This window comes from Nicotiana tabacum, chromosome 9 (genome assembly GCF_000715075.1).
Source record: "Nicotiana tabacum cultivar K326 chromosome 9, ASM71507v2, whole genome shotgun sequence".
Taxonomy (NCBI): Eukaryota; Viridiplantae; Streptophyta; class Magnoliopsida; order Solanales; family Solanaceae; genus Nicotiana; species Nicotiana tabacum.
The window spans coordinates 101,236,520-101,263,467 of NC_134088.1; the positions used below are offsets into that span (position 1 = coordinate 101,236,520).

The 26,948-nt window shown below is 39.8% G+C and overlaps 1 protein-coding gene and 1 long non-coding RNA gene across 4 annotated transcripts; both read left to right on the plus strand.

Moving 5' to 3' along the window:
• Positions 1-5,525: 5,525 nt before the first annotated feature.
• On the plus strand, positions 5,526-5,957 carry LOC142164059 (uncharacterized). Its single transcript, XM_075221225.1, has one exon. The coding sequence runs from the start codon at positions 5,526-5,528 to the stop codon at positions 5,955-5,957; it is 432 nt and encodes a 143-aa protein (XP_075077326.1).
• Positions 5,958-13,438: 7,481 nt separating this feature from the next.
• LOC107786476 (uncharacterized) lies at positions 13,439-19,330 on the plus strand. Of its 3 annotated transcripts, XR_012694991.1 has the most exons (5): positions 13,439-14,025; positions 15,823-15,947; positions 16,012-16,103; positions 17,418-17,496; positions 17,805-18,000. It is a non-coding gene; the product is annotated as an uncharacterized LOC107786476 (long non-coding RNA). The 3 variants fall into 3 exon arrangements; XR_001648155.2 differs by lacking the exon at positions 17,805-18,000 and adding an exon at positions 18,011-19,330 and having other exon boundaries at positions 15,823-16,103; XR_001648156.2 differs by having other exon boundaries at positions 15,823-16,103.
• The last annotated feature ends 7,618 nt before the right edge of the window (positions 19,331-26,948 follow it).

The following is a 26,948-nucleotide window of genomic DNA, read 5'->3' on the forward strand; positions in this document are numbered from 1 at the left end:
TCTTATCGAAATAACCTCAAAATGTTCTCCTGGGATGCCGGAAGGCTGTTTTTGCAAGAATAGTACAATGTTAACCCGAGTCAGTCTTTTCCCCTTAATCAACACCATTTGGCAGAAATAACCCTAAAAACTTTCCTCAAGCGCTGAAGGGTCGGGCCGTATTTGCCAAAACGACCCCTGTTTTTTCACTGAGTTATTAAACTAATTGAGCCATTTTTTATGTTTTGAAAATAGTGTCGGTTTTGACCCTTTGTCCTAGTTTGCGTGCAGAATGAGCACTGTCAAGAATTTACCTTCTCGGGTCGTAGACGAGATTCCATTAAGACTCCACATGCGGTGGAATGACCTGGGGGAGGCCGGTCAACGTTCCGTGACCAAGACACTGGGTGATCTCACCGGTCTTTTGAAGATTAAGCCAAGGGTTGATATGATAGAGGCATTGATACCGTTCTAAGACCTGGCACGTATTGTTTTTCACTTCTCAGATTTTGAGTTGACTCCTATGCTGGAGGAGATAGCAGGTTATACCGGATATGACGGGAGTCTTAGGCATCAGTATCTAGTAGCCCCGAGAGCTGTGACCCCTCACAAAATTTTGGACCTTTTTAGCATTAATCGACAAGTTAAGAATGAAAATTTGGTACTGTACCTTTCACTTTCTGTATAGTCATTACGGGGACCCTCATGGATTTGATGCTCCAGACACTGGCTTATGTCATCAAGGGAAGAAAAATAAGTGGGAGTCGCGCATAGGTTTAAGCCTTTTTGGGCACTCTAATATTCCCAAGGGAGGACGAACATATAGAGTTGGGCCTTGCAGGGGTGGCTGACTTTTTGGCCAAGAAGGCCAATGGTACTCTCGTGCCAATGATCCTTGCAGATATTTATCGAGCTCTAACCCCTTGTCGAGCTGGTGCGAAGTTTTTGAGGGTTGTAATCTGTTATTGCAAATGTGGCTTGTGGAGCATCTTTTTCACCGCCCAAGATACATAAACTATGGGCTAACCGGACTCCGTTGCATTGAGGAGTACGAAAATAAGGTAAGTGGCGATAAGAAGCCGGAGGGTACCGAGGCTTGGTTCAGACTTCTGTGTTCGCTAACTACAAATCAAATTGAGTGGACTTTCAGTTGATTGTCGGTCAAAGAGGTTATCTACATGTCTCCCGACGTGTGCTTTCTGATATTGACGGGTCTTAGGAGTATTCAGCCTTACGCTCTATATCGGGTTCTACGCCAGTTGGGAAGGTATCAAATGGTCTGAGTACACAAGTTGTTGAGTTACGCCCAGGGGCTGCTTTTCTGGAAAAAAGGTCCGCCATATTTGGCATCGGTGTAGGTTTCTAGAGCCACAAACTCGGGTGCGTGATTTATCATTTGGGGAAGTAGAGTCTAGCTATATGGCATGATATGATAAGAGAGTTTGGGTCAATAAAGAGCCGAAATGTCCTGCCAAAAGGCCCTATGTCCAACAGTTCACAGATGGGGATTGTGGGTTTGGGTAGCCAAAGAAAACGAATAGCATGTAACTATCAGCAAATTAGAAAATCAGGCCAGAGCCATTAAATTTGAGAGTGATCTGCCAACCACCGAAGATGAGGGAAAGAAGAATATGTTAGCTCGAGAAAATGAAGCCCTCCGGGCACAACTCCGGGAAATGAGAGTATCCGCTGAGACACCTGTAAGAAATGAAAGAGACCAAATAATCATGGGCAACTTGAGGCAAAAGGTGTACGGCCATGCGGCCGATCTAACAAAGGCCAAAAAAGATTTAGCAAAAGCTTGGGCAAGGATGGTCTAATTGGGGAAAGATGCAGAAGAACTCTCGAGGTTAGCCCACCAAGTAAAGCAAAATTACGACAAAGAGGTCGCATTTTTAAGGAAAGAGTTGGCCGATCTTGAAAACGAAACGGGTCAACAAGTAAAAGACTTTTAGATGGAGAGGGAGCTTTGCTATGCATTGATTAACAAGTTGGAAGGGAATGTGTTGCATTTACAAAACCAGAACAACATGGCCATGCAAGTAGTGGAAGCCCGAGAACAACAAATTACATGGTTGCTCCAAGAACAGAATGCTACCAAGCTTAGAATCAAGTAAATAGCTGACTACACCGTGATGAAATGCAATGAATATGGGGATATGACTAAAGCTATGTTCTTTGCTGAAGTGTTGTCTTTCGCTCACCAGGTCATGGCCGACCTAGAGTTCCTTCATGATGAGCTTACAGGCGGACTCGCGCCATGACCGACTGATGTTACCCAGAACCCGATATTAGAGTTTGAGATTCATCTGTCTTTTAAATTGTATTAGCCATTTCGATTATCGAGTCAATAGTTTACTTTTCTTGCTTCGAGTCTGTTTGTCCTTCGTCCATTACGAGTCTGTTGTTATTTTGCTTCGAGTATGTATGTTTTCCTTTTAAAGTCAGTTGTCGATGTTTTCAAATCTTTGTAATGAAAAACCCAAAAAGATTTTATTAATGAGATATTGAAAACCCCAAAATTTCTTCGCTTTCATTTTACATTCGTTTCCCTGAACTACGTAATCATTTGATTCATGCGGCGTAATGGTACATAGGCAATCTCCATCGGATGCGATCATAGCCATAAACAACCTGAGTGAAAATCCAACAAAAAGAGAGAAAAACTAACAAAAAAAAAGAAAATAAGGAGTGACAAAAATAGGAGGAAAAAATCAAGAGTGATAAGATCAAAAATAAAGATAGTGGTAAAACCAACAAAGAGCCAGAAATGGGAGAAAAGAGTGGAGACATTTGAAAGTCGGGATGAAACACACAACCATTCAAACGCATGGTAGAAGACTATTTAGATGCATTACATCCCAACGTTTGATTTTCTATCTGTTAAATTCCTTAAAACTAACAAGGTTGTTGTGTGTGCTTTAGCCAGGTTCTATTCAGGTGGTTGGTTTTTGCTGGTAATCTGGCTTCCCATCCCTACTTCACAAGATCTAAAGGAAAGGTTCTGATGACCTTTGAAAGCAATCTACACATTATCAACCCTGAGGATAGCCCGACACTGACTATTCCATATCCAAAATAAGCAACTGCTGAAGAGATTAGGAAGTTGGCTCTCCGCATGTTAGAAATGTGGGACGTCTGGTCTAATGGTAAGGAACTGCCGAGTGCAATTCTTGGGTTCCCTGAGTTGATCCTAAGGTCGGGTGGGGCTATCAATGTCCCTGTATCCAACCCGTTCATTCCATGTGGGTACCCTCCAATGTCGTCTAACTGTCCTAGCAAGCCTTCTGTGGTTCACCCCCATGCACCGGTTTTTAGGGCACCTTCACCATTGTTCTCTGCAGCGCCTGTCTTCACCACGACGTAACCAACCGTGATCATGCCTTGTTTTGAACCCCCGACTTTCACATTCCAGGGCCCATAATTTCAGTAGGATATGACCTATATCATTCCAGACTTGTATGCTCAACATCTACAGTATGAGTTTTTGGCTGAACCGGAAAGAATAGCCAAAATATCCGAGCATGAAGAAATGGCTCGAAAAATGAAAATCCTGGAGCAGAGTTTAAAGAACATGTAGGGCCTGAGTTGCCAAAAGAGTGTCTCCAACTCCTACTTGTGCATGTTTCCCCCCGTCCATTTGCCAGTTGGTTTCAAAATGCCAAAATTTGAAACGTACGACGAGCACGGAGACCCGATCGCCCATTTGAAAAGGTACTGCAACCAGCTAAGGGGTGCTGCCGGAAAAGAGGAACTTCTAATGGCATATTTTGGAGAGAGTCTGGTAGGAATTAGCTCTAAATGGTACATGGACCAGGAAATCGCTCACTGGCACGTATGGGACGACCTCGCCAGAGATTTCGTCCCCCAATTTAAATACAATATGAATATTGCTCCAGATAGAAACTCCCTATCTAATATGAAAAAGAAATCCACAGAAAGTTTCTATGAGTATGCTGTTAAGTGGCGCGAGCAGGCTTTCCGTTTGAAGCCTCCAATGGATGAGATAGAGATGGTCACGGTTTTCTTAATGGCCTAAGAGGCCGGCTATTTCCAAAACACGATGTCTACCATGTGAAAACCATTTGCAGAATCCATAAAGATTGGAGAAATGATTAAAAATGGGTTGAAAACAGGAAGGATATTGAGTTAGGCAGCCCTTAAAGCTATATCGCAAGCCATCCAGAATGGCTCGGGGGGTCTAGAAAATCGAAAAAAGAGAGAAGAGGGATCCATGATGGCTTCAAGCTCGAGGGGGTATCGCAGATCATTTAACCAATCTTATATGCCACCCCGAACCCCACTACATTACTACCCGCACCATGATGCTGCATACGCCGTGGCACCGCCTCCCTATGCAGTGATGAATGCACAACCCTACACACGACCCCAACAAAAATACAATCAAAACCGAGATCCACCTTCCAGAAATAACTGTCCTTACCAAGCTCCATATAATCCTCGCCCACCACAAAATACACCCCAATATAATCCACGTCCCCGAGAGCCTCCCAAAAGAAACCATTTCACCCCTATCAGTGAATCATACTCGGGTTTGTTCAAGAAGTTAACCCAATTGGGTTTACTACAACCTATGGCTCCGAATCGGCCAAACCCCGAGTCACCGACATACTGGGTTGATGCCATATGTGCATACCACCCGGGGGTGGTATTCCATGATACAGAAGATTGCTGGACCCTCAAGAGGGCGATATAAGACTTGATTGAAGCTATAAGAATTGTGCTGAGGGACGAGAAGGCTCCCAATGTGACCAATAATCCATTGCCTGCTCACAATAACGGGCCAGTTATCAGTATGATCTGTGTTGATAAAGAATTCAACCCAGCGCTGAAGGAAATTATTGTCATTGCTAGTTCGGAGGCAAAACCTAAAGCAGCAGCAAAACCTGCCAAAACTGAAAAGTAAATAGCTCTGGTCCCTCAAGCCGTTGAAACGAAAGTTGAGCCGGCACCTGCCAAGAATTTGGTTCTTTATGTTCCAAAAGCCTCGAGGAAAGAACAACTTGTCCTCAACACTCCAAAGAAGTTTAATGAAAGGAAAGTTACATTGAACTTGCCAAGGTTGTATGTACCGAATGGAACACATATGGCGCAGGGGTTGATAATATCACCAAGGCTGACTGAACCTGTGGTTATCAGTCTCGCACCACAAAGTCCAATGAAATATCCTACAACAGTCCCTTGGAACTACAACAGAACCTTGGTTACTTACAAGGGGAAAGAAATTGTAGGAGAAGTAAATGGGATGACTCGGTCTGGGAGGTACTATTCTCCGGATGAGCTAAGGAAAGCTAAACAAAACAGGGACAACCAGATGCCACCTAAGAAACCCGTGAGCAATGAAGAAGCAGAGGAATTCTTTAAGAAAATGAAAACTTCGGAGTAATCGATAATTGATAAACTCCAGAAAACTCCCTCCCAGATCTCACTTCTATCTCTTTTGTTGAGTTCAGATGAACATCGAAAAGTGCTCCTCAAAATTTTGCACGAAGCTTATGTCCCAGATAAAACTACTATTTGAAAGAATGACAGAGAGCTTCTTCGAAGTTAATAAGATCTCATTTAGCCATTATAGTTTGCCTGCAGAGGGAGTTGCCCACAACAAAGCCCTCCACCTGATTGTTAAATGTGAGGGCTACTATGTGAAAAGGGTGATGTTGGATGGGAGGTCTAGAGTAGATATTTGTCCCCTCTCAACGTTCCATAGGATAGAAATCGGTACAAAAAGAATTCGGGCCAACAATGTTTGTGTACGAGCCTTCGATGAGGTTAAGAGGGATATAATCGGAGAAATTGATCTAGTTTTAACTATTGGCCCTATGGACTTTGAGGTGACCTTCCAAGTCTTGGACATGGAAACCTCGTATAATTTTCTTCTCGACAGACCATGGATTCATGCTGCCGGAGCTATTCCGTCCACTATCCATCAGATGGTCAAGTTTGAATATGACAATTAATAAATCGTTGTCCATGGAGAAGAGGAGTAATCTATTTAGCGGGACCCCCCGATCCTATGTCTTAAAGCCAGGGAGGGCAATGAGCACATCGTGTATCAAGCTTTTGAAATTGTGGTTGCTGACTAGTTTGAAGAGGGGGCTCCACTACCTCAACCTTGTTTGTCTAGTGCTTCAATTATGGTTGCCACCCAAATGATCATAAATGGGTACAAGCCTGGAAAGGGGCTCAGGGCATTACTGAACCAATTTCCCTGGTCGTGAATGAGAAGCCTTTTGGGTTGGGTTTTTGAGCTACATCAGCTGACAGAACATGGGCTGGAAAATGCAAAGAAAACGGGTGGGTCCTGTCACAACCCATCCCACATCTCTCCCGGTTATTTGTCAAATCAAAGTATGTAAAGGAAGAAGAAGAGGCCTTCACGGCCGAAGAGATAGACGATATCTGCGGAGCTCTGAAACAAATGCTATATGAATCCGACATGGTCCAGCCAGGGGAAGGCACGAGACGTGCCGAGGTGTAATACATGGGACCCAATTTCAAGCTCCAGAACTAGGAGAATACCCCGTTCCCTGTCAGGCGAGAATTTCGGTAGTTCAGTCTTGCTATCTTTTCTGCATTACGAGTTATTTCAGGGTGTAACTCGAGTGTTTTACTTTACTGTCTTTAAATTCTGATGTAAACCCTTCTATCTTTCAATTCAATAAAATAGAATCAAATATTTCATCGTTCATAGATGTCTCTTTTTCTTTTTCTGATTTTGCTATTTTTCTTATCTTTTTCTTTTCAGTTCTAATAATGAGAACTTTATGACATGACATGCTTGCGGACTCCATGCCCTTATCCTAAAACTCCGTATAACTTTGAAATAATTAATCAAGATGCATAATATGACGAAGATGAGGCTTTTAGGGAAATAAATTGAAAATTGGAAAAAATTGAGAATACGCCTAAGCCAAACTTAAGAGAAACCGAGCCAATTCATTTGGGAAACTCAGAAGAGGTTAAGGAAACAAAGATAAGCATTCACGGTGATGAGAAAACTAGGGCTGCCCTGATCCAACTTTTTTTGAGTTCAAAGATGTGTTTGCATGGTCTTATGATGATATGCCAGGGTTGAGTATTGACTTGGTGGTACATAAATTGCCTACCTATCTCAGTTATTCACTTGTCCAACAGAAGCAAAGAAAGTTTAAAACAGACATAAGTAATAAGATTATGGAAGAAGTCACAAAATAATTGAAAGCTGGTGTGATCCGAGTGGTATGATACACCACATGGCTGGCAAATGTGGTACCTAAGCCAAAGAAAGATGAAAAAACCTGAGTTTGTGTTGATTATCGGGATTTTAACAAGGTGAGTCCGAAGGACAACTTTCCGTTTCCAAATATCCACATTCTTCTTGACAATTGTGCTAAACACGAGATACCATCTTTCATGGATTGTTATGCTTGTTATCACAAGGTTCTAATGGATTAAGAAGATGCGGAAAAGACTGCTTTTACCATACCTTGAGGCACTTACTGTTACAGGGTCATGCCGTTTGGTTTGAAAAATATTGGGTCAACCTATATAAGAGCTATGACTGCCATCTTCCATGAATTGATGCATCAACAGATTGAGGTATACGTGGATGGTGTGATCATCAAATCTAGAACGCAAGAAGACCATGTGAGAGATCTGAGGAAATTCTTTGAGCATTTGCATAAGTACGACTTGAAATTAAACCTAGCTAAATGCGCATTCGGAGTTCCGTCCGGGAAACTCTTGGGGTTTATTGTCAATCATAGGGGTATCGAATAAAATCCGACAAATATAAAGTCTATTTGGGATTTTCCACCTTCGAAGAGCAAGAAAGAGGTCATGAGTCTTCTAGGGAGATTGAATTATATCAGCAGATTCATCGCTCATCTTACCACCACTTCTGAGCCCATATTCAAGCCGTTGAAGAAAGACGTAGCAATCAAATAGACAGATGAGTGTCAAGAAGCGTTTGATAAAATCAAAGAATATCTGTCAAATCCATCGGTGTTGGTTCCGTTCGAACCCGGAAGACCTTTATTCTTGTATCTAAAAGTCTTGGAAAATTCTTTTGGCTGTGTGCCCTGGGGAAACACGATGTAACTAAGAAGAGAGAACAAGCCATATATTATCGGAGCAAAAAGTTGATCAGTTATGAAGTCAAGTACACTTTGTTGGAAAGAACCTGTTGTGCCCTAACTTGGGTCGCCCAAAAGCTGAGACACTATTTCTTGGCTTACACAACGTACCTCATAACCAAAATGGATCCTTTGAAGTATATATTCCAGATGCCGATGCCCACTAGAAGGTTAGAAAAATGGCAGATCCTGCTCACCGAGTTTGACAATGTCCATGTCACTCGCACGACGATGAAAGCTCAAGCCTTGGCGGATCATCTAGCTAAGAACCCAGTCGATGATGAATACCAACCCTTAAGCACTTACTTTCCGGACGAGGAAGTAAACTCGATTGAAGTGATTCCAGAGAACATCAATGCCTCGAAAATGTTCTTCGATGGGGCTGTAAATACAAAAGGCGTAAGGATTGGGGCAATTCTAATATCTTCCAAAGGTCAACACTATCTGGCCACGGACCGACTTTGGTTCTTTTGTACAAACAACACTGTCGAGTATAAAGCCTGCATCATGGGCATGAACATGGCAGTTGATGTGGATGTATAAGAGTTATTAATCATGGGGGATTCTGATTAAATTATTCGACAAGCCCAAGGCGAGTGGGAAACTCGGGATATCAAACTCATCCCTTACAGGTGACACGTGGAAGATCTCAGTAAACGGTTTAAGTCCGTCGAGTTCAAGTATATTCCCCGATTCCACAATGAGCTAGCAGATGCACTAGCTACTTTGGCCTTAATACTTCCATGCCCGGGTAATTTTCATATTGACCCGTTTGAAATTCAGGTTCGAGAAAGGCACGATTATTGTAATGCAACTGAAATGGAGCTAGATGGTGAGCCACCGTATCATGATATCAAAAGATTCTTAAAAACAAAAGAATATCCCGAGCAAGCCAGTAGGAATCAAAAGAGAACTATTAGAAGGTTTGCAAGTAGTTTCTTTTTGAGTAGGGAGATCCTGTACAAAATAACTCCAGGTTTGAATTAGTTAAGATGTGTAGATTCTCGAGAAACTGATATGATCATGAACAAAGTGCATTCATGAGTATATGGGCCTAACATGAACGAGTATGTCCTTGTAAAGAAAATACTCTGAGCAGGTTATTATTGGATGATCATGGAAAAATATTATTTCAGTTTTGTCCGAAAATGTCACCAATGTGAGATACATAGTGACTTGATTCATTCACCGCTTTTGGAGTTGCATCCTATGTCAGCACCTTGGCCGTTCGTTGCTTGGGGCATGGATGTTATTGGGCCAATCGAGCCAAAAGATTCAAATGGGTACATATTCATCTTGGTTGCCATTGGTTATTTCACAAAGTGGGTCGAAGCTGTCACTTTCAAAGTTGTCACAAAGAAAGCAGTGGTGGATTTCGTGCATTCCAACATCATTTGTTGTTTCGGTATTCCTAAAACTATCATTACGGACAATGCTGCAAATCTTAACAGTAACTTAATGAGGGAGGTATGTGAGCAATTCAAAATTATGCATCCCAATTCCACTCCTTATCGACCCAAAGCTAATGGCACTGTTGAAGATGAAAACAAGAACATAAAAAGATCCTCAGGAAAATGGTTCAGGGTTCCAGGCAGTGGCACAAAAATTTACCTTTTGCACTATTGGGATATCGCACAACAGTGCACACATCAGCTGGGGCCACCCCTACTTATTGGTTTATGGCACTGAAGCCGTAATACTTACATAAGTTGAGATTCCCTCTCTTCGGATCATTGTTGAAGCCGAGATTGAGAATAATGAATGGGTCAAAACCTACTAGGAACAATTGACTATGATTGATGAAAAATGACTGGCCGTAATTTACCACGTGCAGTTGTACCAACAAAGAATGACTCGTGCCTACAACAAGAAAGTGCGGCCCAGAAAATTTGAAGTTGGGCAACTCGTTTTGATACGTATTCTCTCGTGTCATGAAGAAGCTAAAGGAAAATTTGCTCCAAATTGGAAAGGTCCATGTATTGTAATAAGAGTGCTGCCAAAGGGAGCACTGTATTATGGGAGAAATCGAAAGAAATTTTCCCGAAACAACTATTAATGCAAATGCGGTCAAAAGGTACTATGTTTGACCCTTTAAGCAGCTTTAATGTTCTCTGATTGGGATGAAAAAGGCTTTCATTCTCGCTAACCAAACATTATCAACCCTTTGCAAACTCTTTGAGACGGTTACCTTTCTTTGATTACCCTCTTTGGAACCTCGAAAGAAAGAAAAGGGAAAAAGAAAAGAAAGAAAAGAAAAGAAAAAGAAAAAGGAAAAACAATGATGAAGAAAAAGAAAAAGACAAAAAAAGAAGAAAAAGAAGAAGAAGAAAGAAAATCAAAAACAAAGTTCATGTAATTGAACTACGTTCGACCAGATTCCGAAAGGATACGTAGGCAACCTCACTCTGGGGTTTAGTCACACCAAAAGAAAAAATCCACATTCATCCAAAAGTGAAAATTGGGCAGTTGTTATCATAGTTCGGCAATGTTTTCGCCTGAAAGGTTCCAAAATTTTAATTCAATCCAAATTTTTTTTACCCAAATCCTTTTCAAGTCCTTCTGGTCGGTCATCGAGAATGTTTAAGAATTGGAGGATACAGTTACTCGGATCTGATGCGACCAAAATGAGAGAAATAAAATAAGAGAGTCTTGTTGGTGGAAACCCTCACGGGAATCGTAAGGTGGTTATGAGTAGAGAAATTAAAAATGAGAGAGTCTTGTTAGTGAAAATCCGCAAAGCGTACTACAAGGTGATGGTGAGAAGAGAAATGATATAGGTCAGCTGGTGAAAACCCGTAAAGGGCACTACTGATCGAAAAGAGGATCCTCACAGCCATGGCATCAACACAGTCCTGGACAAGGTTTCTCGGTTTTGAGGCAAAGGTTGTGATAATTTTCTGAGATTCAAACGGTTTACACAGATCTGGCATCCAGTCTAAAAGTTATGTCATGTTCATTGAAGTCCTCATGTACTCCCAGATAAGTCTATCTTTTTTTCCTCGTAAGGGACACCTCTTGTTCTAAACTTATTCTCTATTCTTTTGCTAGTTTTTCTTTGAATCTCTTTCGGTCTAACTTTGTTCCAAAAAACTAAGGCAAAGAAGAGATGGCAAGACTGATTTATAGGGCTCTCATTCGAAACAAGCTAATATATTCAAAAGACACCCAGCCTTGGCAAGGGCATCAAGTCGACCTCGACTGGGCATGATTGACAGATGCTTTGAAATTGAAAACTTTAGAAGAAGGAAATCAAATGAAAATGCCTACAAGGGAAAAATGAAGTTGAAAGGGTTAAGTCCCGCACGACTAACTGTCTTACAAAGTTTGAAAAGTCAAAGGTTCCCTAATACTCTGAAATTGGAACTTTGAACAAAGAAGTCAAAAGTTAAATGCCCCAAAAACAAAAAGTTGGAGAGGCTAAGTCCCGTTACATGACTAGCTGTCATTGCAAAAGTTTGAAAAGTCAAAGGTTCTTTGGGGTCAAAAATACAGTTGGTATTGAGAAAATAACCAATTGCAGTTGAAATCATCAAGAAAATGGGCCGCTATCAAGAGACTGAAACACTCAAGGCCACAAAACTAACCACCGTTTTAAACTGACAATTGTTCTTTGTTGAAAAACAGGAAACACACAATGTAGGAAAAACAACCTCGCAAAAAGCAGGTGCCAATAAGAGGAAATCACGCGAAGACTAAAAATAGCTCTACTACAGCAAAAAATCTCAAAAAAGGGAAGTCTTTTCAAAATTCCTTCCCCCCTTTTACTCATTCTCTAAATATATATATATATAAAAGGAATTTTCAAAATCATGATAGTATAGGGTACACTAATCCCTAGCTATATATTCCAACTTAGGGTATACCACTTCGTAGTTGATTGATCTTAAATGCAGGGGTACGCCACTCCCTGATATCTTTATTGACAGAGCTTAAATGCAGGGTACACCACTCCTTGACAACATTTCTAGACATAGGGTACACCACTCCCTAGTCTCCTTATCAGTATAGATTACACCAATCCCTAGATACATTTTTCAACGTAGGGTACACCACTCCCTAGTTGATGATATTTTAGACATAGGGTACACAACTCCCTAGTCTCCATACTAGTATAGGGTACACCAATCCCTATCTGTGTTTTCCAACATAGGGTAAACCACTCCCTAGTTGATTGAGCTTAGATGTAGGGTAGGGTACACCACTCCATAGTTGATTGATCTTAAATGCAGGGTACACCAGTCCCTGATATCATTACTGATTGATCTTAAATGCACGGTACACCATAGTCTCCTTACCAGTATAGGGTACATCAATCCCTAGCTGTATTTTCCAATATAGGGTACACCACTCCCTAGTTCATTATTATTTTAGACATAGGGTACAACACTCCCTAGTCTTCTTACCAATATAGGGTACACCAGTCCCTAGCTGTATCTCCCAACATAGGGTACACCACTCCCTAGTTGATGATATTTTAGACATATGGTATACCACTCCCTAGTCTCCTCACCGGTATAGGGTACACTAATTTCTAGCTGAGTTTTCCAACATAGGGTACACCACTCCCTAGTGGATTGAGCTTAAATGCAGGGTACACCACTCCCTGATATCATTACCAATTGATCTTAAATGCAGGGTATATCACTCCCTGATATCATTATTATTTGATTGATCTGAAATGCAAGATACACCACTCCCTGATTTCATTACTGTTTGATTGATCTAAAATACTCTAAAATAGTTTTAATTGCCTTTATGGAATTTTAAGACTTTTTCTCTATTTTGTTTTATTTTGTTTGGCATTTATTTGCATTTTTAGTATATTTAGTGGCATTTCAAATCATGAATATGACAAAAATTATCTTATCTTTTTCTCTTTGCATTTTTAGATTTTACTTGCATTATTAACATTTCGTTTGCATGATTAATTGCATCTCTAAAATATGAAAATCATAAAATATTTTTAATTACTCCTATTTTCTGCATTTTTAGGTTAATTAATTAATTAGTTTATTAATTCACAATTTTAATAAGTTTTGTAGGTCAAATCTGTAAAATAGTCTCTATTAGATTTTATTTGGCTAATTTTGAAAATCAAATAAAAAGAAGAAGGCCTGTTTGCTTCATGCCCCAAATTCGTCCAACTCCAGAGGCCTAAATCCACCCGAAATCCGCCCAGTCCAACCCTGCAACCCGGTCCAACAAGCTTCCCCCGCTAGGCCTCTCAAACGACGTAGTTTCATACAGGAACTACGTCGTTTACTCTTCCCCATTCACTTAAACAACCAAACACCCCTTGTGTTGTATCATAATCTAAACAGCCCCCCCACTATGCCAAACCCTAGATGCCCCCAATTCTCTCATTCTCTCAAATTAGCCACCTTACTTCGCCGTCTTCCACTACCCGAAAATCGCCATCCGGCGGCGGATCAACACTAATCCACCCAAAAAATTATCAAATACTCCTCACCACCTCCTCACCCTTAATCCAACATCATTTCCCCCCAAAAAACCTCCCAATCCTGCCGATTAGAAGACCTAGGAATAAAAGTCCCAACTTTTTTGCCCCTTTGCTAAATTACTATCAACCCGACCTCCTCTTTACCTAAATTTTACATCAAATGATACGTCTCGGAAAGACCTTTCGTTTGAGGTCATTTTTTTACCATTTTTCGGTGGCCGAAACATCGTTGACCGTCGTAGACAGGCCGAACTTCCCCAAACTTCATCTTTTCTTCTTCAATTCGGCTTGTAATGAGCATTGTTACATGTAGCACTGGATCGCATAAACATTTGTCGGCCAATGCTCATGTGACAATCCTCTTTGCTCACCGGAGTTCTATTGATCGTCACCAGAATTCATTACAATCACCGCATTTCTTTGACGCTGATCGGGTGTATAGCAGATTTGGTATACACTCCTCCCCTTCTGTATAATTCTTTCTAATTGATGTGTCTCGATGAATTCTGTCCGAGCATGTTTAATCAATAATTTGGAATCAATTAGTGTTTAGGTGGCTTGATAATTAAATACATGCTGTAATTTCAATTAGTAATTGCAAGTTTTAAGGTAACTTTAATTGCTCAATTATTTGCATATGCTAGTATAGATTGTAGTTCTAGAATTTGTTTCAATTTCAAAGTGGTTTACTTAGTTTTCAATTTTGAATTTCGACATCTAGTTTGTTTGGCCGCTTGGGATTTGTTTGGAATTGGACCTGGTCTTGGCAGACTCACTAGATTAGGGGGTGAGTTGAGAAAGGATTGGTGGGCTAGACCTTGATTTTGGGCCTGTTGGCCTCTGGCCCAAGCCTAATACTAAAAGAAAATTTTAAAAAATAGGGGTTGGAAGGGTAGTTTATTTTAAAAGCAAATATACTACTAAGTTATTCACCTAGTAGCTGTTATATATAATAATTCCTAAACTGGGAAAAAGTTACACAATGTTCAAGTAAAAGAGAAATAAATCAAACAAAGAAAGCCAATGGTTATTCCTACCAAATACAATGTAGCAGTAGCATAAAGATAAATGAAAAGTACTAAGCTACTATTTTGAAACATCCAACTATTGTCGATGATAATGAATTCGCACACAAGTTGCAAACAATTCCTTGTAGCACCTACAAAGCTCTCACCGGGTGCCATTTGTTGTAATCCAATGAAGTAGGTATGTTTTAATCCACTAGTTGTAAAGCAAAGCAGATTGGACATCTTCATTTTGGGGCTGAAGAACTCCAACAACATTGCTGATACAGAAAACATGCATTTGATTTTTCTTTGGTTGAGATCAAGTTTGAAGCGGTAAATTTTGAACAATAAACCAGCCAAGGACAGGACAATTGAATCACTGGGAAATGACTGTGTTGGCAGCAACACAGTAGTAGGGGAAACCAAAAGTTGGGAAAATTGAATTATATCTTCCCATCTGGTGATGCGGCAACCACAGATTGAGCATTATGTAATGCTAATACCACTAAATGTCGAAACATCTCCAAACATAAAGGATACAGTCCTAAAGAATCAAGTATAGTAAGTCTCCTCAATAGAAGCTTCTTCCAAATTAAACCAGTAATAGTAAGGTGTTGTGTGGGAACAGTGCATCATGATATTTTTGTTGAATGTTGATCTTTTGAAGTTTCGTAAGAGCATACTTGCAGTGGCAGAGTCAATGCAAACAACTCCACGTAACACCTACAAAGCACTAAGTAGGTGTGTGTTAATCCGCAACAAATACAAAATAATAGTTCGGACATAGTTATTATAGTGGTGAAGAACAGGAATAACAACAGCTGTGTTGAGCATCTAACTTTGATCTTTCCTTGCGTGAAACCAGTTTTGGATTCTGTACTTTCCATCAACCAAGTAGCTATGTAAAAGTTGAACGCCCATAGTTCAGAACAACCACTGCAACTCCTTCCATATAGTGAACTATCATATCCAGAATGAACATTGTAAAATGCTAACACCACTGGAAAATGACACATCTCCATACAGTCTGGGATTTTTTCCAAGCTGTCCAAAACATCAAGTGTAAATAGGTTCATATTTGCATCGAAAATTCTCAGATAACTAGCTTGGGATGGAATGTAAATGTGCGTTGAAGAATGAGTACTGTTGTATCCATTCTTGGTGAAATTAATATCATGTCTACTGCTGCAGTAATTGTTTGTTGAAGAAAACTGATAGTATGAGATCTTATCATGTCTAGGAACTATGTAAAATGAGTGCAAAAATACTAGATAGTGAATGAATATTCCACAGCCTAAAGGACCAGTTGAGACCGATAAGTTGCCGAAGCAGGAAGCTGCATTTGATAAGTACTTGCCAATAATTGTAAGTTGTGATCTTTTCGCCCAACCCAGATGTTGTTTGGTTGAATAACAATTGTTGTCTTTAGTGCATATGGTCAGCAGAAGTTGTGGACAGCTGACAGAAGTCACATTCATTGTTAGTAAAAGAATCTTGTCAAACTCAAACAGCATGGTACAGGTAAACAACATGCTACATCTTTGAATAACTAGTCTGGTGATTTCCTCTTTGCTACCCTTATCCTAAGGTTTGGGATATGGGCCTTGTCTAGGTTGAGTAACCTCCTACCTGCACTTGATAACTCCAAAAATGAGTTAAATATAGTTGTACCTGCAGAAGAAAAAGCAAGGTTAGTTAAAAAGTCTACCAGTATGTTGCCCTCCCTTAGAACATGTTGGAAGATGACATTGAAATTGCCCTTCATTCCCTTTATCCTCTTTACCTCCTTTGTTATGCACCAGGGGGTTTTCCATTCACCTTCTATTATATTTTTCATTGCAAGTGAGTCAGGCTCAATTATTAGAGGATGAATCTGATTAGTAATACCATAAGTCAACCCTTCTTTAATTTCCATTGCTTTTGCAACCATATTGGTGGTGTCGTCAATCATTTTTGCTTTAGCAACAACCAAATCACCTCTCCAATCTCTCACACAAAAGCCATAGGAGCTCTGTCCTGGATTGGCTCTTGAGGCTCCATCCATATTGCATTTGAACCAGCCCTTGTATGGTGAGTTCCATGTAACTCTCTTGGTCACCACATAGGGTTTATACCCCTCGAATAATGCAATCATGTCTGGCCATCGAAGGGGTATGTTTGTTAACCAAGGATATTTGATCCTTGTTAGATAATGCAATGTCTGATTCACCTCATGAATGACCCTGCTGTAGGTTGTTGTTCCACCATGCTTCATTGTATTTTTTATCTTCCATAGTTCCCAAGTAATCACTGCTGGGGCTGCCTGGAGTAAGGGCTTTAATTTTGGACAGCATTTCACATTCCACCATGTCTTTATATCTTGATGAACCTGTACTAGGTTATCTACTATACCTGATGCTTGTCCAAAAACTCTCCAAACTCTATTTGCTGTTGAGCTTGTTAAGAATATATGTTGAAGAGTTTTAGACCGAGGTTGAATACATCACCAATATTTTGACACCACTATGTAGCCATCCTTCTTCACATATCATCTGTTGGAATTTTTTCTTTCCATAGTCGCCAAAGAAAGAATGATATTTTGAAGGGCATCCCTTTTGTCCATAATTGCTTGTAATCCTGATTGAAGTTTGCCCTGTGGCGAACTAATTGCCAAGCAGTAGTTACTGAAAATCTTCCTGATGCAGTAGGCATCCATTTAGGTGTGTCCCAATGGTCATCAGTTGTTTCAAAGTGTAGTTCTTGCCCGATGTGTTCTGAAATGTCAGGTGGAAAAGTTTGTTCCAATAGGTGTTGATTCCAAGCATTTTCTTCTCTCAATTCATCAACTTCTTTCAGGTTTTCATTGCAGTCAAAGTCTTGTGGAACAACATGATACAATGAGCCTAGACCAGTCCAATTTTTATGCCATATGTTGGTAATGCCTCTATTCATCTCTCGTAATATTTCATGTTCTACTTCTTCTCAGGACTCTAACATTTTCTTCCAAACATGTGAACCCTCACTAATTGGACAGTAGTTGGGAGATCCTTTTTACAGTACTTATTCCACATGTAATTAGTTTAGAGTGTTTTAGTAGTCATAAAATTCCACCAAAATTTGGCAAATAATGATTTTGAGACATCAAAAAGGGATCTAAAACCCAGTCCGCCTTCTTCCTTTGTCAAGCACATATTCTGCCACTTACTCTAATGCCCACTTCTTCTTTTATCATTGTTGCTCCAGAAAAATCGAGCAAAGGTTTTATGCAGATGTTCTAAGATATTGGTAGATCAAGCACTGATAGCATGTGTGTTGGCATACTTTGTAAAACTGATGAAATCAAAGTAGCTTTTCCTCCATATGATAGCAGCTCACACTTCCATGAATACAGTTGATTCTTGACCTTTTTAATAATATTATTGTAATATTCCTTTCTTCTTCTCTTGTAGAAGATTGGACATCCATGATAAGTGAAAGGGAATTCTCTTTTGGAGAAACCAGTGACAGCTCCAGTTGTGCTACACAAAGATCCAGAAATGTTTGCATGCGTGTCACAACCCAATTTCTCCTCCGTTGGGTATCGTGATGGCACCTAGTCGCAGGGACTAGGTAAGCCTAACATTTACTGAATAACAATAATAAGAAATAACATCTAACAACTTTTGAAAATAGAAATCTCTATAAAATTTACAATTCTCAAAACTGGTAGTACAAGTCATAAGCTCTACAGAGTGTCTGCTAGAAAACTTCTTAATACAACTGTCCAGAAATAAGAATAAACAATGCAAAATGAAAACTTGAAGGTGACCCGAAGCCTGTGAATGCAACAACAGGTTTATCTTGAGTCTCCACAACAACGACCCGCACAGCTACTAACAAACAAATACCTGAATCTGCACAAAAATATTCGGAAGTGTAGAATGAGCACACCACAACGGTGCCCAGTAGGTATCAAGACTAACCTCGGTGGAGAAGTGATGAGGAAAAGTCAAGATACCCACTGGTCTAATAAACTAAACAAGTATAAGTATATGAACAACAGAAATATGACATCTACATAAAGACTATGCAATATGGCTCACAATACAGAGATGGCAATAAGAAAGGAAACAACAAGTGTCAGCGGAATACCATAAAAATGACACAAAAAAAATGAATGGAATACAACCTAAATCCGGAATCACAAATACAACAGGGACAAGTAATAACTCAGCAGCTACAACCTCTTTTACATCAGATTTTAGTCAACAAACTCCACGAGGTACCGAACCTCGGACAAATCACAACTCACGGGTCTCAATACCTGAACCCTAACACTTGGCATCCTGTGCCCTCATAACACCTCATAACCGCACTGATGACTCACGTGCCAATAGAGCCATTCTCACATAGAAGGCAAGTAAACAAGGGTGAGCATCTATGCTAAACAATATCAAGAATACCTCTTATCCAATAAGAGTGCTTAACTACGTGTATGCTTGTGCAAGTGTCCTAACATAGTCCATACCATCAAATAAGCATAAGGAAAAAGAACGGACATCACGTAGAATATTTTCTCAGAGCTGTCACAAGATAAAACTCACACAGGTAAGTGTACCACTAGACAATATCAACAACAAGAATGCCCCTAGGCCATCACGAATCATCACAAATCAATCCCTGACACAACCCACCTTGTCTCGCCACGTATGCAATAATAAAATAAGTGCCCGCCTTGTCTCGCCATACGTGCATAACAATATTCCCACCTTGTCTCGCCACATGCACAACCCCCCATATATATATATATATATATATATATATATATATATATATATATATATATATATCCCGCCTTGTCACGCCGCATGTGCAAATATCAATAGTAACAATAGCACGACAGAAACCTTGTGCAACCCCATAACAACAACCGCACGACAGAAACCTCGTGCATCACAATAACCACAACCGCACGACAGAAACCTCGTGCATCACCACAACAAGTAGTACAACAACAATGACAATAGCTCAAGGGTACGACAAATAAGTCAACTTAGAAATTTCAGAACTCAAAGAAACGGAGGAACTAATTCACAAGGAGTAGTCACAATAGAGAATGCAAGTCATAATAAGAATAACTCAACAAGGAAAGAAATAATATGTAACAACGGCCCGCAATGTACTGTTTAACAACAAGGGAGCTAACACAAGTCGAATGATTCCAAATAAGGACAAGTCAACTAAGATATAGGATATCTAAACTTCTTTTAAGGTTGGGCAATTACGAAAGAGACACAACAAATTCAATTAAGGATAAGCAGCGGAAAGATAATCATAGTCTCAATTAAGAATGAAAAATTACAGAAGAGATAAATTATAACTTCAAATAAAGACAAGCAGTTAGGGGAAAGATTACATGACAATAAAAGAGATAACAATTTCAGTTAAGACACAGATGAATCAAATAAACAACAAGAGTGGATCATGAAGCAATTAACACTAATTAAAGCAGGTAGAGGTAAAACCAGTAGTTAAGAAACGTATTCATAACAAAGCAACTGCATATTCAGTAAATACAAGAACCCTAAAAGTCCAAATTTCCACAAATAAGTCCGAGCACGTACTCGTCACCTCGCGTACACGGACTACAATTAGCATAGAAGACTCAAATCCTAAGGGGTAGTTCCCCCCACAAGGTTAGGCAAGATACTTACCTTAAAGAAGATAAATCGATACTCTAAAATGAACTTATCGGGTGAAATGACCTCTAGACGGCTCAAATCTAATCAAAATAACTTCAAAGCACAAATAAAACTAATAAGAGACTATTCCGGATCATAAAGCTTCAATCTTTATTAAAATCTAAAAATCGGTCCAAAAGTCGACCCCGGGCCCGCACATCGGAACCCGAATTTTTTTACAAAACCCGAACACTCATTCCGATAGGAGTTCAACCATACTAAAATTATCAATTTACGATACCAATTCGTCCCTCAAATCATGATTTTTTATTTTGAAAAAGTTTCTTCAAAAATCACAATTTCCCCCCATTCAAAACACAAATTAAATGATAAAAATAAATATAAAAATCATGGAATATAATAAATTCTAGGTGAAGAAACTTACCCAATCGTTTTGCTTGAAAAACCCACAAGGAATCGCTCAAAACCGCACTCTAGAACTCCAAAATAGTGAAAATGGAAAAACCCTCGGAATAGAGTACTATTTATTCTACCCAGGTGTTTGTGCATCGCAAACGCGGAGGAGTATTCGCGTTCGCGAAGAAGAAAAATGAAAGCTGCCCAGTTGTGCTTCTCGAATGAGACAACACGACCGCGAACACGGAGAGGAAAAATCTTCTGGCCCAATGACTGCTCTTCGCGAACGCGTGAAGTAGTATGCGAGCGCGATGAAGGAAAAGGTTGGCTTCCGCGATCACGCAATGAGGAATGCGAACACGAAGAAAAAATATTACCTCACCTTCCATTCATCTCCAAAAGACCTGATTATAAATTCATACCCACTATCAGTCTCAACCAGCTGAAACAACTCATGCCTACACCCACAAGGTACGACCACTCAACATGACATGCCACACATAGGCCCAAAATGACATTTCTGATCACAATAGTTGCCTGCAAGCAAGACCAGCACCGACAATTAACCTCATATCCGTCATAACCCTGTTTCAAACATCCACAACACTAACAACGATGAAAGAAACATGAAGACCCTTTCATTACACACCCGAATCAACAAGTCACAACTAACACCACCGGACATACACCCCGCAAGCTAAAACTCAAGAAGCACAGAATGAAAATGACTGAATATGTAAAGAGAAACACATAAGAGAAATATCAAACAAGCATGACAGGCACAACTCTCTAACAGTACCATACTACGAATCAATTTAAATAGGAAAAATCAAAGTATAAAAACAAATAACAAGAATCTCATCCTGATATAACTTCCACCGCGGCACGCAGTCCAGCTCAAATATATCAAATCACATGGAGTCACGAGGGTCTCACCCTCAACTCTGAATCACAAGTCGAATACACATCATACCAATGGAAATCTTCCACTAACTCAATTCTGCCAATAAAATCACAACACTTACTGAACTCTCACCCCTGTAGAGTATCAAATCACAAATCATAACCAAATTACTCAGGAATCACATCAAACCTGCCATAATAGACAACATGAATTCACTTCTAGTCTCATTATTTTCAATAATGAATTAAAACAATGATAGACACGGCTATCACTCATAGAATCTCCCAACAGGGCAAACACATATATAGAATACTAAGTCATGTACTGTACATTGGGCGTCCTCTATCCGCCTGAATACTCCGCTATGACACACCTGTCCGGAGTCTAGGAAAATCCCTCACCCTGTGGATGGTATCTCCACACTCGAAGCAACCTCTCTGTTGATGTGGTTGTGGGCACTGTGCCGTACGGGTACTCTGAGAACCATGATCACCTGAAACACTGTGCAAAGCCTGAAGTGCAAACTGAACTATCTGACCCACAAAACCTCTACCATGTCGTACCCTGCCTCCAAAATAAGGACCAGTAAATCTCTCCAATATACGAGGCCTCCTCGCCTCCCTGTCCTTTCTCTCTTGATCTCGCATATACTCTCTCTCATGGCCCCGTCTGTCCTCTCTCTCCTGATCCCACATGCCCTCTAGGCAGCAAACAATCCCTACCACTTGCTGAAACAAATCATTTGACTCTAACTCCCGAGCCATGCTGCACCGAATATTATGCCTGAGTCCCTTAAAGAAATCTACGGACACGCTCTCTAACTGTAGCGACCAAATCAGGTGCATGCCTGGCCAAATCACTGAATCTCACGGCATACTCTGACACTGACATAGTTCCCTGGCACAGCTGCTCAAACTCTGTGCGCCATGCATCTCGAAGGGACTGAGGTACAAAATCTCTCAAGAACATCTCTGAAAACTGAACCCAAGTAAGTGAAGATGACTCGGTCGTACTACCCAACTCATACGCCCGCTACCACTGATAAGCCGCTCCCTTAAGTTGGAATATAATAAAAGCAACCCACTCATCTCAACAATACCTATAGTGCAGAGAATGCGATGGCACTCCTCCAGAAAACCTTGTGCACTCTCTGAAGCCAAACCACTAAATGTAGGAGGGTCATATTTCTTGAACCTTGCAAGTCTAAGTTGTTCTTCCTCAGATGTTGCTGCCCTGACCACGGGCTGAATTGGAACCATAGGTTGTGTCTCCATGACACCAGGAACCTGACCAATATGAACTCGCTACTCTGGGGTGTGGGCGGCAGGAGTATGGGTTCCTCCCCCGGTCTGTGAAGTAGCTAGTGCAACCGGAATCAACCCTGGCTGAGCCAATGTACCAAACATGCTCAGGAACTGTGCTAAGGTCTCCTGAAGTCCGAGGGTAATAGTAGGCACCTCCGGTACCTGCCCCCCAATTGGAACTACTGATGCCTCCTCAACTGCTTCTCTGGTAGGTGCCCTAGCTGCGGCACGTGCTCCTCTTCGGCCTTTGCCTCTGCCCCTAGCGACATCTTTTTCGGGGATAACGTCATCAGTAACTGCAGCTCGTGTCCTCACCATCTGTGAGAGAATGGAATGATAAAAGTTCAAACTTCGAGATTAATGAACTCACACGATAGGAATGAAGGAAGTGAAATTGTCCTAATAGTTTCGTAGCCTCTCGAAGATAAGTACAGACGTCTCTGCATTGATCCGCAAAACTCTACTAAACTCGCTTATGACTCGTAGCACCTATGAACCTAGAACTCTGATGCCAACTTGTCACGACCCAATTTCCTCTCCGTTGGGTATCGTGATGGCACATAGTCTTAGGGACTAAGTAATCCTAATATTTACTGAATAACAACAATAAGAAATAACATCTAACAACTTTTGAAAAAAGAAATCTTTATAAAATTTACAACTCCCAAACTCGGTAGTACAAGTCATAATCTCTATAGAGTGTTTGCTAGAAAACTTCTAAATACAACTTTCCAGAAATAAAAATAAACAGTGCAAAATGAAAACTTGAAGGTGACTTCGAAGCCTGTGAATGCAGTAACAGGTTTACCTCGAGTCTCCACAGCAATGACCCGCATAGCTACTAACAAACAAATACCTGAATTTGCATAAAAATTTGTAGAAGTGTAGAATGAGCAAACCACAACGGTGCCCAGTAGGTATCAAGACTAACCTCGATGGAGTAGTGACGAGAAATAGTCAAGACACCCACTGGTCTAATAAACTGAACAAGTATAAGTATATGAATAACAGAAATATGACATCTACATAAAGATTATGCAATATGCCTCACAATACAGTAATGGAAATAAGAAAGGACACAACAAGTATCAGCGAAATACCATATAAATGACATAGAAAAAAATGAATGGAACACAACCTAAATCCGGAATCACAAATATAGCAGGGACAAGTAATAACTCAACAACTACAACCGTTTTTACATTCGGTTTTATTCAACAAACTACACGAGGTACCGAACCTCGGACAAATCACAACTCACGGGACTCAATGCCTGAACCCTAACACTTGGCATCATGTGCCCTCATAACTGCACTAACTACTCACGTGCCAATAGAGCCATTCTCACATAGAAGGAAAGTAAACAAGGGTGAGCATCTATGCTCACCAATATTAAGAACACCACTTATCCGATAAGAGTGCTTAACTACGTGTATGCTTGTGCAAGTGTCTTAAAATAGTCCATACCATCAAATACGCATAAGGAAAAGTAACGGACATCAAGTAGAATATTTTCTCACAGCTTTTACAAGATAAAGCTCACACAGGTAAGTGTACCACTACACAATATCAACAACAAGAATGCCCCTAGGCCATCACAAATTATCACAAATCAATCCCTGACACAACCCACCTTGTCTCTCTATGTGTGCAATAATAAAGTAAGTGCCCGCCTTGTCTCGCCACACGTGCATAACAATATTCCCACCTTGTCTCGCCACATGCGCAACCCATATATATATATATATATATATATATATATATATATATCCCGCCTTGTCACGCCGCATGTGCAAATATCAATAGTAACAATAGCACGGCAGAAACCTCGTGCAACCCCATAACAACAACCGCACGGTAGAAACCTCGTGCATCACAATAACAACAACCGCACGACAGAAACCTCGTGCATCACAATAACAAGTACAACAACAACAATGACAATAGCACAAGGGTACGACAAATAAGTCAACTCAGAAATTTCAGAACTCAAAGAAACGGAGGAACTAATTCACAAGGAGTAGTCACAATAGAGAATGCTAGTCATAATAAGAACAACTCAACAAGGAAAGAAATAATATGTAACAACATCCCGCAATGTACAGTTCAAAAAACAAGGGAGCTAACACAAGTCGAATGATTCCAAATAAGGGCAAGTCAACTAAGATATAGGATATCTAAACTTCTTTTAAGGTCGGGCAATTACGAAAGAGACACAACAAATTTAATTAAGGATAAGCAACGGAAAGATAATCACGGTCTCAATTAAGGATGAACAATTACAGAAGAGATAAATTATAACTTCAAATAATGACAAGCAGTTAGGGGAAAGATAACATGACAATAGAAGAGATAACAATTTCAGTTAAGGCACAGATGAATCAAATAAACTATAAGAGTGGATCATGAAGCAATTAACTCTAATTAAAGCAGGTAGAGGTGAAACCAGTAATTAGGAGCTTCTAGAAGAGGGTAAAAGAACTGACTAGCATTGGAAAGTAAAAACAAGGGCCAAATGTGAGGGATTTAATGAGAAAAAATAGAAAAGAGAGGGATCTAAAAGAAAAGGAAAAATCTGAAAGAAGCCCTATAAGGCTTCTATAAGACAGTACCTCAATCATATGCATTAGGTCATTCAAAAAACTCCACACTCACTTGCACGGTTTAGAAGCAGCCTGAAATTTGAAATATAGATGTGAAAAAACTAAAATTCCCAAAACAAAACAAAAACAATAAAAAAAAAGATTCAGAAGTTGTTACTAATTTCATTTGACTGTTGTATATTTTCTGAATCTTGGAAAGCTGTTTGAGTAGAAGAAGCTGTTGTTTTCTGCTGTTATTTTTTATTTATTTATTATTATTATTATTATTATTATTATTATTATTATTATTATTATTATTATTAAATGAGCTGCGCATTTTATTCATCTCCAACAAAGATACATTGAGATGAGGGAGTATAGATAAACTAGCTAACTCCCTAGATCACCCTTGTATGACAGCAGATGCCAACTTTTACAAATGAGAAGTAAATACATATGAAAAATATTACACAAGTTATGTGCCTCGAAGAAGTAGATCCAACCTATTCACACTCTTTTTCTTCGGCCTTTATTTGGCAGTTCAAAAGTGACTACTGTGCAATCAGGTACTTGTTTACGAACCTGAGTACTGCTTTTGGAAGAAATGACTTACTTCCTTTGTTTTCTCCATGAAGTCTAGATGTGCTATTATTTTATATGTTGAATCCATCTCCTATTCTTCTTTTATTGAGTTTTTTTGAAGTCTGTTTACATGCTACGAAGGTGTGACTTCTGATTTCGAGTAGTACAATTGCTATTTCGATAAACTATCCTAATGCATAATTGTGATATAGACTCGTGTATTTGGATGTGTTAAAATACGAGTATTGTTTGTCTACTTGAAATCATATTTGAAGTTTATAATTTCCAGGTCGATTTGAGATTAGGAAAGTATTAGCCTCAAGTCATGAGTTCAATCAATTTTGAATAGATTTGGAATGCTAAACAAGCATGAAATGGTTATCTGTATAACAATTAATCCTAGTTGACTAGCCTAGAATTTGAGATTCTTTTGTAAATTGACAAGTTGTATGATAATTTATTTGGATTTGGGCATGTAATAGTGATTGTTTCAAGTAATATTAAATTTTCCAAAATCAATTTGGTAGCAATTTATGGCTATGTCTGAAATGTTTTAAAATCAATTTGGGCCAGCCTTCATTTATGTCAACTATACGAATGCCTCTGAATATATGAACTGTACGATTACCGTAATTTGGAATTCAGATAATCATGTAATGATACTTAGGGCAGCTTGTTATTATTGTCATTTATGTGATAAAGTATGAAAGATGTCTGGAAAAACAATTGGATATCCATTGGCCCTTTGTACTCCAAAATTCTTAGGCCTGAATAATTGGCCCATGCGAGGTTGCACCATCAGCTTGAAGTCTTGAGGACTTTGGACCACAATACAGGTCGGGTCACAATTCCAGGTCCAATTAGAGGTTTGTAACCTCATGTGCAAAAGGGGGTCTGCCATTTCGGACAGGCTTTGAAGCGTTGGGCTTCACCATAAG

Excerpts from the sequence above, each read along its gene's own strand:
- LOC142164059 (XM_075221225.1), top strand. The coding sequence starts at position 5,526 with ATGACAGAGAGCTTCTTCGAAGTTAATAAGATCTCATTTAGCCATTAT.